The sequence below is a fragment of the Haemaphysalis longicornis genome, unplaced genomic scaffold (assembly GCF_048455015.1).
Source record: "Haemaphysalis longicornis isolate Haplotype H1 unplaced genomic scaffold, Haemaphysalis longicornis Haplotype H1 scaffold_4, whole genome shotgun sequence".
NCBI lineage: Eukaryota > Metazoa > Arthropoda > Arachnida > Ixodida > Ixodidae > Haemaphysalis > Haemaphysalis longicornis.
Window position 1 is genome coordinate 102,208,198 of NW_027526361.1, and position 12,297 is coordinate 102,220,494.

A 12,297-nucleotide genomic window follows, 5' to 3' on the forward strand; every position below is an offset into this window, starting at 1 on the left:
TGGTATTTGTCTTACATGGAACTGCAGTCGTCAAGCTTCGGTATCAGTTATTTTTCTGTGTAAACGTGTTCTAAACAGAGAGCATATGATATTATAACGAGCTAGCCTTTGTTCAGTATATTTAATTAGAAAAGACGTAGCAAGACGGCATCAACGATGGCTACGCCTAGTCGATTGTATTGTTTTGATCTCGCCGGATCTTTTGACAGTGTTTGACATCTCGTAGAGTTCCGTGCTTTTATAGAGTGACAACTAGCTGCCAATCGCGGGTACAGTACCCAGGGGGGAAAAAATCGTGTGTTCGCGCAGCTTAGCAGTGGAGAAGCGTGGACACTGTGAGAATAACGCGGCTCTTACCCGGCCGCCGCCTGCCATGGGTGTTTCACTTAGCTATGTTTCGTTGACTCACTAAGAACGACAAAACAACGAAGATAGCGGAGAGCGGTTTGATAGAGTTCTGCACGCGTGAGTCGTTTTCGCTCGCGGCGGTGTACGTGGCGAACGTTCTGCTCATCCGGTAACGCAAAAGTGACAGGCGTATGATGCACTGGTCAACGCAGTTTGTAAGTGTTTGGCCCAGGTAGAGTGAACTAGAAGTATAGCCCAGGTGTCGGTGAGCCCAAGAATTTATTAGTTTCACGTCCTTTATATTGCACGTTGGTGTTCACGCTAGTACAGCATTCTGACACTCTGTAAGAATAATTCAAATCGCCGTGACTCGCATGCGTTTTTTTTGTCGCAAGTTTTTTTTACCTCTTGCCTAACAATGAGTCTTAATTAGGAAAAGTCGAACACGGTTCATTTTTAACGCCTGGATTGCGAAATACGCACTTCTCAACCTGACCGCGCAAACGGAACTGCCAGCAGCGAGCTGCTGGTAAGATCGAAACAAGAACAATGAATGACCTATCTGTTGTGACCTGATCCCTCCACCGTCATTTCCGAGCTAGCAGCGCGAAAAAGCTACCGTGCTCTCCGTAACCGGGCTATCCCATCGGGTGTCGCGATGAATCAGTTGACAGTCAAGCTCCGAGAGACTGAAGCACGCAACGCAAATCCGGCGTCGAGCTGCTTGTTACAGTCGTGAATGCACCCTTGGCTCACACAGCCGCTTGTAGAATAAGCTTTGTGACTTTGCAAAACTGAAGCGGCTTGGTATGTCATTCTTCGTATTTGCAGGCATCAGTGTCGAGAGTCAGCGAGCTACTGGGACGAGAAGGCAGGGCTGAAGAGGCTTACCGTCTGCATTCTGACGTGGTCATGATCTTCGAGTTCATTACGCACAACCAAGCAGTTAAATCGTCTCGTTCCCATAGTCACCTCGAGTTCTACCAAGTGTCTGAGGTTAGCCATACCATTTGCTAACAATGATTGTGTCATCTGTTCAACATAGAAAGAAGGCCGTGCTAGAAACGTAGTTGTTGGGTTACAAGTGACGGTTCCAGCAACATTTGGTTTCAACGTTAAATGCTGCTTATGCCATTGTTGCAGTCTTCATTGGTGCTTGAGCTGGTTGCTGGTTTGTTGCAAACTGCTCTGCTGTTTCCTGTTGTTGGTCATCCTTGTTCAGTGCCTTTCATTTCCCACCTGCTGATGCTGTGGTTGTCATCTTGCTATAGTCTGGTGTGCTTAGCCATCTAAGTGGACATGTTTAGATGAAGCACTTGGGTGGTCTACCGAGAATGCGATTCGTCTGTGAAACAGAGTTTTCTTGATATGATGCGTAATCTTACATTGTGGCAGCAATTTGTCGAGTGTTTGCCATTGTGTAGCGACGTATATACCATCTGGTAGTCTATCTAATGGCCCATAGCTTAAAGGGTCGCCACTTATGTGAACATATTTGTCGAGCATACCCAATTTCTTACGGTTCGATTACTGTGAACGGTAACAAAAAAAATTCAGGTACAAGCCAGGTTAGAAACAAGTGCATACAGCAGTCATCAAGCAGTGTTATCGCACCATCCGGGAAGGCACGTGGTAAAAAAAGAATCAAAAAAGATGTTTTATCATTTCTAGCAGCCTTAGTCAATTTACTAACCTTTCATTTAGGCACTTTCCCTAAATATGTCGTTACTGATGTCACAAAACTCATGATTGAGTGGGAGATTAAAATTTTGGCATAGACATGTTTCGAATGAAACCAACTTGCATTTTTTCATCATGGCCCCTTTCTAACCTCACCTGCCTTCGAGAAAAAAACGGCCACACTGTCCATCAGCTGGATGTTTCCCTTCCTGTTGCAGGTCCTTCCCTTTCTCCGAAAGGCCACAGGGTGCAGCACGGCCCTCCCCCGGATTGTCGGCTGTTGCGCTGTCAGCAGTGCGGCTATGCAACTCCAAGCTCAGGCAATCCAAAAAAGCACTGCTGCACACACACGGGCATCGCTCCTTCCAGTGTAGCCACTGCGGCATGGCGTTCGTGCAGAAGAACAGCGTGGTTGACCGCCTGTGCGTCCACAGGGGCGACAGTCCTCTTGGAAAGGGGCACCCACAATGCGTCCCTATTCTTGCACATGCAAACAGATACGCATGAGCAACATACGCATGCATGCTGCTCACATAATTTACCACTGCGATGGTGCCTTCTGTTCGGAAACAGCAGCTGATGTCTGTTGCTCGTCCCGTGTGCTCTTTATACACATAGCTTTTGGGGGGCAGCTAGTGAAATTGCGAAAGTAAGTAAATGCAGAGTACTAATAAAGTGATGGCCAACTGCCCACTCAAGTTTGGTTCTACCTTTCGCAAATGTGTTGCAGGAACAAGTGCGACCATAATGAAAAAAAGAAAGAGGAGGAGGGCTGGGTAGCATGATAGTGTTACCAAGCACGGATTGTATACTTTGAGTGTCATGTTTCCTTCCCCCCCTCCCAATTTTCAGTACAGTGTGCTTCCATCTCGTTGATGCATTCACATCATGGCAAAAATAAGCTTCACGGGCAGTTGGCATCACTGTGTCTCTGTGTAGGGGTAGTGATGGCAGTCAGTGGTGTTTGCTGATGCAGGCTTATGCTTGGATAGAACTGTCGCCGCTTGCTCTGCCTAAGTGACGCCATATCATATCAGAGGCATGCAAAGCCACCACTCATCGCTTTGTCTTGTTCTCCCACTCCCTGAATGTTTCTAGTTCACTTCTGAAATTCTATCTACAATGAATTACCAAACAAGAAACTCAATGGCCGCGAGTGTTTCATGCCTGAAAAGAGTAGAGGAGGCAAAGTAGCTCCTTGTAGGTGCCGCCTAGACACAGTGCGGTCATTGCTGTGAACAGTTGTTTCCTACCCAAAGATTTCATTGAAATCTCCATATCGTCATGTTGCACAACGTCTGCATCACAAGTGCAATGACTTGAATGCACTGAACTTCAGCCGGGTTGCTTCTCCAAAAGATGTCTGAGTTGCGCCTTTACATTATTTGCAAAAATGTGCAGTTACTTAAGCGAGCACTCCAGAGCTCGGTGGCTAAGACATTGTGCTGCTGAGCCCAAGTACCCGGGTTTGATTCCCGGCCCTGGCGGTCACTTTTATGATGGAGGTGAAAAGCGAAAACGTTCGTGTGTTCGAGATTTCGGCTCATGTCAAAGATCCCCAAGGGGTCAAAATTAATCTCGAGCACTCCACTACGGCGCACCTCGTCACCTGGGTAGCGTCGGCGCGTTAAGCCTCATAATCAATCATTAAATCACTCCTGAAGAAGTAAATTTGTGTGTCTATCTAGCTTCATCAGGCATTGTTGCATTTTAATAGTAAAGCTGTGGTCTCGCATCCTTCTGGTTTATAGAGGTGCGAGCTGTCATGCTTGGAACCTGCCAAGCCTCCCTGTCTGACATGCATGGATGTGCACACAAAAGTGGGAAATTGCATACATTGAGGTTCACTGTGGAACGGGCTGGTTCAAAAGTGACATTAGGCACATGCATTCTCTTCCGAGTTTCTCACGTGATGTACCATGTGTTGTTCCCACGACAACTGTATACACTTACTTCGGTGGGAAGATTGTGCGCTGTTGAAAGTTGTCTCTTTTGCAGCAGCAAGGAAATTATGCCTACATGCTACGGCATGGCCATGTGTGAAAGAAGGCGTGTGCCCTAGTTAATGTATGCCTGTGTTATTCAAATATACATCGCCTTCAAGTAGGCCATTTGTCATTGCTAACAGTTGTGCAAAAGTAAAATACCATCTGAATATGCCAGGTTGTGGGGTGACAAGTTCATGCTGGCCGTTCTTAGTTGCAACTGTGGGCTCACTTTTTTTGGTCATGACAGCGGGCTGACTTCTTTGCTGTCTGTGTACCTTCGAAAAATTGCAGTCAACCTATTACTGAGTGAATATGGTATTCATTTTTCAGGTTTTAAACATTTGTGTTAATAATCAAACCGCAGTGTCAATCATGTTGCAAAAATTACTGTTTTAACTTCATTGTATTGCATGCTTTGCAGTCGAAAAGCAGTGCACAGGGAGATGACAGGTTTTGTTTTTCTTTCCTGCTACTCGCTGTCATCTCAGGCTGTCGGATAACCTGATGGCTGGACATGTTATCTACGCCCAACTTGGTGAACACTGCCGAGATTCTCAGTCTAGTGGAACTAGTAGAGCAGCAATGCTGGCTTCGGTTACGTCACAACTGCTGTTTCCAAGTCTTCTAAGCTGTTTTTTGTTGTTGTTTGACAGGTGTTGTACAGAAGTCGGCAATAGAGGTTGAGGCAGGAACAGCTCTATGAGGTGATATGAACTTGCTCAGAAAGAGCCTGTCGAATTGAATGGCCACTTGGCAAAGGTTGCATTTTGGGACACCCATGGTGTGGCAAGAAAACCTGCAGAATTTTTGGGTAGGCGTGAACTTTGCAGCTTTCAGCGGAAGGAGTGATATTTGGAATAAGTTTAGTGCTAGCACTAAATGTGCCGTTCTCAAAAAAAAAAGAAAAAAGCATGATTTTGGAATTTTAAAATCCTCTTGAGTGAAAGACTGCAAAGCCAGCAAGAAAGACGAGGGCTCCTGTGCATTGCTAGGCAATGCCCGTGCACGTTAGGCCTAGCAGAGGGGCTCGTTTGGCACCATCACAGACGCTGTTTCCTCTGTTATGTTGGTTTTTCCACCTTGCTGTTAATGCACTGATGCCTCATTTGCCAAAGGAAAGGCTCTCAGGTTTTCCCGCTCCCTTCTTGTTGCAGGCTCCTCCTCCCTTCCTTTCCCAGGAGGCCGCAGGGGCGGCCTCCCGCCAGTTCGTTGGATGTTTAGCTGTCCGCAGTGCAGCTACATGACGCCGGCCTTGAGCAAGCTGGAGAGCCACAGGCGCACGCACACGGGCGAGCGCCCCTACAAGTGCAGCCACTGCGGCAAGGCCTTCGTGCGGAAGGACCACCTGGACGTTCACCGGCGCACGCACACGGGCGAGCGTCCCTACCGTTGCAGCCTGTGCCCGGCGGCCTTCGCCCACAATAACAGCCTGGACACCCACTTGCTCTGCCACACGTGGGAGAGGCCCTTCCGCTGCCGCTTCTGCCTCCAGGCCTTCAAGTACCGCCCCCAGCAGAAGAAGCACGAGGAGAAGGAGCACAGCGACCGCCAGTAGTGCAGCGGGACGGGAAGGACCCAGCCGCGTGTGTGCGCGCAGACACTCACTCCAACGAGGTCAGAGGGAAGTGAGCCCCTATTTGTGGATCATTATAGAGAATGGTTGTGTAGCACGCCAAGAGGTAGGGAGCTCAGGGAGAGAGTCTGTTCCGTTCTACAATGACGTCTTAGCCCGAGCGAAGATTTCCACGTTTGTCGTAACATCGTCGCCTCGCCAGCCAAGTGACCATTGCTCCGTGCCAGTGCGGGAAATTTGATTGTGGGTGGGAACTGTGGCAGATAGTGGCGCCCTGTGTTTGTCTCGAGCATCTCATGATGGGGGATGGCTCACCAGCACATAGTGCCTACTTGAACACACACCACCGTTCTGCAGAAGGATACAGGCAAGGTGGTGGAAACTTCATATGCATGCAGTGCATGCATACATCACTCGTGTAATTTCCCTCCATGATGGTGCCTTCTGTCGGTAAGCAGCAGTTGACGTCCAGTGCTGGACCTGTGTGCTGCTTGTACAGATACTTTTAAAGGGGCAGCTGGAAACATTCAGATTGTGACGGAACTCTCTAGACATGACCTCACCATGATGGTGCCTTCATTTAGTAGACACAATCTGATGTCCACTGCTTGGCCGTGTGCTTCTTGTAAAGATAATATGAAGGGGCAGCTAGAAACATTGAGAAATAAAGAAACACAGAGACGTGAATTGTTTGTTTGTTTCTACCCTTTTGTTTGTTTGTTTCTACCCTTTTGCAAATGAATTGCAGAAACGAGTGCTAACCATAAGGGAAAAAAAAGAGGAGTAGCGCTGGGGGAGGGGGGGCATGTTAGTCATACCAGAGTCCTTCAATACTTTACTGGTCACGAAACTTCGGCGCTCGTTTCATATAGGGACCGTGGGCTCCACTACAGGCGCCACCGCCGCACGAAGGGCATCCAGCCGCCGCACGTGTGGTATATTGGACGCCTCTTGGCGTGCAAACGCTCGCTGCTTCTGGTGTCTTCGCGCTGATTAGGTGTGCTTTTTTTCGCTGTAGTTAGCGATGAATAGTCCAGTCATTGGGTATATTACCTGCCTACAATGCGGTTTTATTTTTCCAAGTAAATTACCGTAGACTTTGGCCGGGAACGGCAACGGCTTCTGCGTCTTCTGGTACAAGCGCTGCGCCGTCGTGTTTACAGATTTTTAAATCTCTATTGCTTATTTCTTAAAGCAAAAGTTGTAAATACCACACATACGTTGGCTCTGTAGTCACGGACAGCTGCGGGTCTATCGATAATACAATAAAAAAAACTGAAAGAATCCAAGTACGCGTCGTTCAGACTACGCTATTAATGAACCCGTTGTTTGCTCTAGAATGCACAGAACGCTAAAAGAGATAGTTGTTTCGATGAGTTGGCACATAATTGAGAACATCTAAAAGCGCTGCAGAAACGCAAAGAATCAAAACACGAAGGGATATATGTTGCACCGTGTGTCTTTCCGCTTCCATGCTTTGCAATCCCTGCAAAAAAAAAAAGAAGCGAAAAAATAACAATCACACTGATTTTATCAACGCATAAAAAAAAAATTCAATATTACGACGGGAGACAAAAGAGCGTGGTCCAGAGTAAAAACACCAAGGAAACAGAATATTGCAACGTAGCCAAGAACGACGCAAATCTTTTCTGAACAAAGTTTATTAATCAACCTCCTGCTCCACAAAAGACTAGAATGAAACACAAACGTCGAAAAAGCAGTCCGCAGTGTGACGTGCACAGATAAACGTCGATAACGTGAGTTGCGCGGCGTTTGCTATGCATGCATTACTCTCGGAACAAAAATTTAAGATCCATGGAAACAGGACCGAGAACATTGTCGAAGAAACAAAAAATTAAGTTGGCGACAAGGTGACACCCTTTACATATCAAACAATGTTGCCTGACGGCACGTACGACAACAAGAGCAAACGGGTGCTCCGGTGGAAACGCCAGATAAGAAAACCGGAAGCGGCCACGCGCGGTTACAAAACAAACAAAACAAACCTTGAGGGATAATTAGCGGAAATATGAAACGTGAAAGCACACGGTCATCCCAAAGCTTTTTTTACATGCGAGCCTTATCGCAAGGTAATACAAGTTTGCAAACAGGTAATGAAGCACCGCTACTACCTGACTGATGTGACAAAAATCCGGCTTTAAGGTAGCCTTGTACAATTCTAGTTCCAGGATGCTATCAAAAGGGTACATTGCTTTTTTCATTCCCACACAGTCACAGACTGATAATCGAAGCTGAAATCTTCAGTTTCTTGCCTTGGAATGGCGCGCCTCCATTTCTCACGCAGCTCCCCTTCGCTCGGTAAACAGAACAAGGAAACATTTTCTGTTGTATCGTTGTACAAGGAATGACATCCCGGGACGCAACACATGTTCGACATCGTCGTTGCACTACTTAAGTCGCATCACAACAGCGCAAGATGCACGTTAAATCTTTATCCCGCACAAAACAAACACACCTCACCGCGCCTCCGCCATTTGAGCCAGCGGAACGCCGCCTGAGGAGTGATCTCAGTGAGATGGTGCGCCACCAGGCGGCGGCCAAACGCAGCATATCAAGCTCTCCCATTGAGTTACGGAGCAGTTTTCTGACCAGTAAAGCATTGAAAGACTCTGGTTATACCAAGCACTGGTTGTATACATCAGGAGTCATATCTCCTCCCCGTTCTTGTATGGTTTGTTTCCATCTCCTTGACACATTCACTTAATGGGAAATATAAGCTTCAAGGGCTGTTGGCATCATTGTGTACCTGTGTAGCAGTAGTACATAGTAGCAGTCAGTGCTGTTTGCTGAGGTTGGCTTAGCCTCGCAGAGAACTGTCGCCGATTGCTCTGCCATGCGACACCATATTGTATCAAAAACACGCAAAGCCACCACTCATCGCTTTGTCTTGTCCTTTCACTCTCTGAACGTTTCTAGTGGACTTGGTATTCTATGTATACTATGAATTACCAAAGAAGCACCTCAATGTCCACAGGTGTTTTCTTTTCTCAAATGAAATGCCTGCCAAAAGAAATGGATGCAATCTGGCTCTTGAGAGCCGGCACAGTGCCATCGTTGCTCAGTTGTTCCCCTCCCCCCCCCCATCTCCCAAGAGATTTCTCAAGTCCTCCATTTGCACCTTCATATCTTCATGTTATGTGACATGTGTCACATACGCAATGACTCAAATGCATTGAACTTCAGCTGGCTTGCCTCTCCAAAAGACATCTCAGCTGTGCTGCTACCTCATGCATAAACATACAGATCCTGAAGTGAGCAATCTATAAGAAGTAAATTTGGGGGTCGATGCCGCTTCCGTTAGCATAAAAATTTGTTCCGTTTTTGTGTAGTAAACATCAGCTCATGCACTATTGTTGTTTGTGGAAGCGTAAGCTGCCGCTATGGGAGCCTGCCAAGCCTCTGTGTCTGACATCCATGAACATGCACACTATACTGTAAAAATTGCCACGTTGAAGTGTACGGTGGAACAGGCTGGTTTAAAGTGACACCTGGCACCTGCATTTCTTCTGTTTCCCAAGTGTACGTGGCTTATCGTGTGTTGTTCCCTTGGTACTCGTATACACTTACTTCGTAGGGAAGATTGTGTGCTGGTGAAAGTTATAATTTTTGCAAGGAAATTAAGCCTGCATACTTTGGCGTGATGATGCGTGGAAAAAAGCACGTGCCCATCTTAACTATGTGTCACCTGAAGAATATATTCCTATGTTTATTCGAATGTACATTGGCCCCAAATAGGGGACCTCCTCATTGTTAGAAGTCACATCAGGGCAAGAAATACCGACTGAACATGCCAGGTTGTGTGTGGTGGCGATTTTATGTGTACGTCGTTTGGTTGTGACTGTGGGTCAACTTTCTTTGGTCATCATTGCAGGCTCACCTCTCTTGTATTGCGCAGTGACTTCTAAAAAGCAGTCAAGTCAACCTGTAACCAATTGATTACAATACTTCTACTCAGGTTTTAAACTGTTGGGTCATTAACCAAACCACAATTTCCATCATAGTACAAAGACGCGTCGTTGCTCGTTTTTTCCCTTTTTCCTCATGTTGCTGTTAAAGCATGTATTGCCTCTTTTGTAAGAGGCAACTCTGAGGGGTAGCAGATAGAGAGCCATGACTGTTTTAACCTAATCCTACTGCATATCATTTCCTGTTGAGAAGCAGTGTGCAGGAAGGCGACAGCTGTTTTTTCTTTTTCTTTTCCTGCTACTGTCTGTCATCTCAGTCTGTCAGATGACCTGATAGCTGCGCGTGTTATCGACACCGAACATGGTGAACAGTGCCGAGGTGATGAGCCTAGCAGTGGCAGTACAGCAACTGTGGTTCTTTCGGCTGCACCACACGCTGTTGGTTCCAAGTCTTCGCAACTGTGTTTTCTTTTTTTTAATGGGATGTGTGTCCGTGGAAGCACGGCATGCAGTCTGGGGCAGAAGCAGCCACCATGAGGCGATGGGAACCGCTTAAAAAGGGGCTGGTCATATTGGGCGTCTGTGTAGTGGCTGATGGCTCTGCGACCCCAGGAATGCGGGTTAAAAAAAAAAAGAGAGTTATTAAAATTTCTGTGTAGGTGTGAGCTTAGCATTTTTCAGGGCAAAGCGTGTCGATATTTCATTTCCAGATAGGTACAAGCCAGGCACTTCCCGTGCGTTGCAGAACGTTAACGGACCGTGTTGATGTGCGGCGTCCCGTTGTTAAACTGACCTAAAGAATACCACACCACCTGTATTTCTGAAGGCAAGGCATAGGATTGAGCCAAGAGAACAACAGTTGAGAAACATCATGAGTATTTCAAAACCCTTGGCTCTGCTGCAGCTCGAAGCCAGGCTGTGCATTTAAAAACCTGCTATTCTATCTCCTGGGTGCTGAGGCAGTGCAGCAGCGCGCTCCTAGCAGTTGCTCTCAAAAAGTGAAGGCGTATTCGAAGCGAACAGGCAGGTGGCGCTGGGTGTGTGCAAGAAGCGGCAGGCTTGCACCCGCAGGCAAAGGGAGTCTTGCCAAAGTGTGCGGTCACAGGAGGTCTCTTTAGTGCGAAAGCCCCGTATGTACCATTCCTGAACCAGCGGTGATTTTGAAGCTTCTGAGGCCCCTTGAGCGGCAGACCTCCGAGCCATCAAGGAAGTGGAGGGCTTGTCTCCGTTGCGGGGCAGTGCCAAGGCTCATCAGGGCAGCTCATTTGGCACCAACGGAGATGCTCCCTGCTCTCTTCGTGTTTGTTCTTTCTCCTTTCTTCTTCTATTGCACTGCCTCTGTGTTGGCTGCAGGAAGGGCTCTCAGTGGTTCCCCTCTCTCCCTCCCCATTGCAGGCCCTTCCTCCCCCCCTTCTCCCTCCGTGGGTGACCAGAGGCAGCTGCAGTGTCAGCGGTGCAGCTACGTAGCATTATGGCCGAGCCAGCTGAAGACCCACGAGCGCACGCACACGGGCGAGCGCCCCCACCAGTGCAGCCACTGCGGCAAGGCCTTCACACAGAGGAACAACCTGGTCAGGCACCTGCACGTCCACACGGGCGAGCGCCCCTTCCGCTGCCACCTGTGCCCCAGGGCCTTTGCCCAGAAGAACACTTTGGTCAGCCACGTGCGCACCCACACGGGCCAGAGGCTCTTCCGCTGCCGCTTCTGCCCCGAGGCCTTCGCGCACCTCCTCGAGCAGCAGGCGCACGAGCGGAAGGAGCACCACCACGGGTCTGTGGACACTCGCCCAACGTGACTGGAGGAGGGCAAGGTCTCTGTGGCGGTTGTTGCGACGCAAGAATCGCACCGAGCATGCCAAGAGTTTGGGGGCTTTTGAAGGGGGCCCATTAAATTCAATTTTATCGTGGCACAAAGCCTGGCTCCGAGCGAAAATTTTCTCCTTCCTTGTCCCATCGTGGCCCCAAAAGCTGGCTGACAATTGCCCCTCACTAGCGCAGGAAGTAGGGTTGTGGGTGCGAGCAGGGGCAGGCAGTGGCACCTTGTGTTGGTCACGAGTGGTTTGTGGCCAGGGCTGGCCCACTAGCTTATAGAGTTGAACATAAGCTGCAGCTCTCTCCAGACCGGAACAAGAAACACAAGCTTGTTGAAAAGGGTTTGCGATATTTCACCATTTATGGACCTGCAAATGCATGCGCTGTGTGTATGTCTATAGTTGTATGTCTGTTATGTAATACCAATAGACATACACACAGTGCATGCATTTGGACATGGGACACAATGGCAGTGCATGGATTTGGACACGATCGCAATGTGATATTGTCTGTTATGTAATAATATCCCACTGCAATTGTGCCTTCTGTTTGCAAGCAACAGTTGATGTTCGGTGCTTGTTGCTTGTGCTCCTTGTACAGATAAATTTAAGACGGCTAGAACACATTCGGAGAACGGAAAAACATGTTAGCCAAACTGACGGCAGCTTCCCACCGATGTTTGCAAGATGTATTGAAGTGAATGCAAACTATAAAGGAAAAAGATAAAGGAGGCAGCTGTCATGGCTTCTCTCCCATTTCTTAATGTGATTTGCTTCCATTTCTGATATGTTTATAAATAGTAGCAAAAACAAACTTCACTGGATAATTAGCACCAATTTACGTCTGTGTTGAGCGAGCTTATGTAGCAGGAACTGAGAAATTAAGCTAGTCGGGGAACCAAAACAACAAGAAAAGCATTTATTTCCATGTTGTCCAGGTCAGGTGCTCTGTGCTGGACTGCAGTGACAGC

The 12,297-nt window shown here is 47.8% G+C and overlaps 1 protein-coding gene across 9 annotated transcripts; it reads left to right on the plus strand.

Moving 5' to 3' along the window:
• Positions 1-115: 115 nt before the first annotated feature.
• On the plus strand, positions 116-11,453 carry LOC144179190 (uncharacterized). 9 transcript variants are annotated; one of them, XR_013324179.1, is made up of 4 exons: positions 116-269; positions 1,180-1,344; positions 2,247-5,641; positions 10,911-11,042. XR_013324179.1 is itself a non-coding variant. In XM_077707450.1 (4 exons), exon 4 carries the CDS (start codon positions 5,230-5,232, stop codon positions 5,569-5,571), a length of 342 nt encoding a protein of 113 aa, XP_077563576.1. In that variant the 5' UTR covers positions 116-269; positions 1,180-1,344; positions 2,247-4,827; positions 5,171-5,229; the 3' UTR covers positions 5,572-6,270. The 9 variants fall into 9 exon arrangements, 7 of the variants coding, with proteins under 7 accessions (XP_077563576.1, XP_077563572.1, XP_077563577.1 ...); XM_077707450.1 differs by lacking the exon at positions 10,911-11,042 and having other exon boundaries at positions 2,247-4,827; positions 5,171-6,270; XR_013324180.1 differs by lacking the exon at positions 10,911-11,042 and having other exon boundaries at positions 130-563; positions 2,247-5,405.
• Positions 11,454-12,297: the final 844 nt, after the last annotated feature.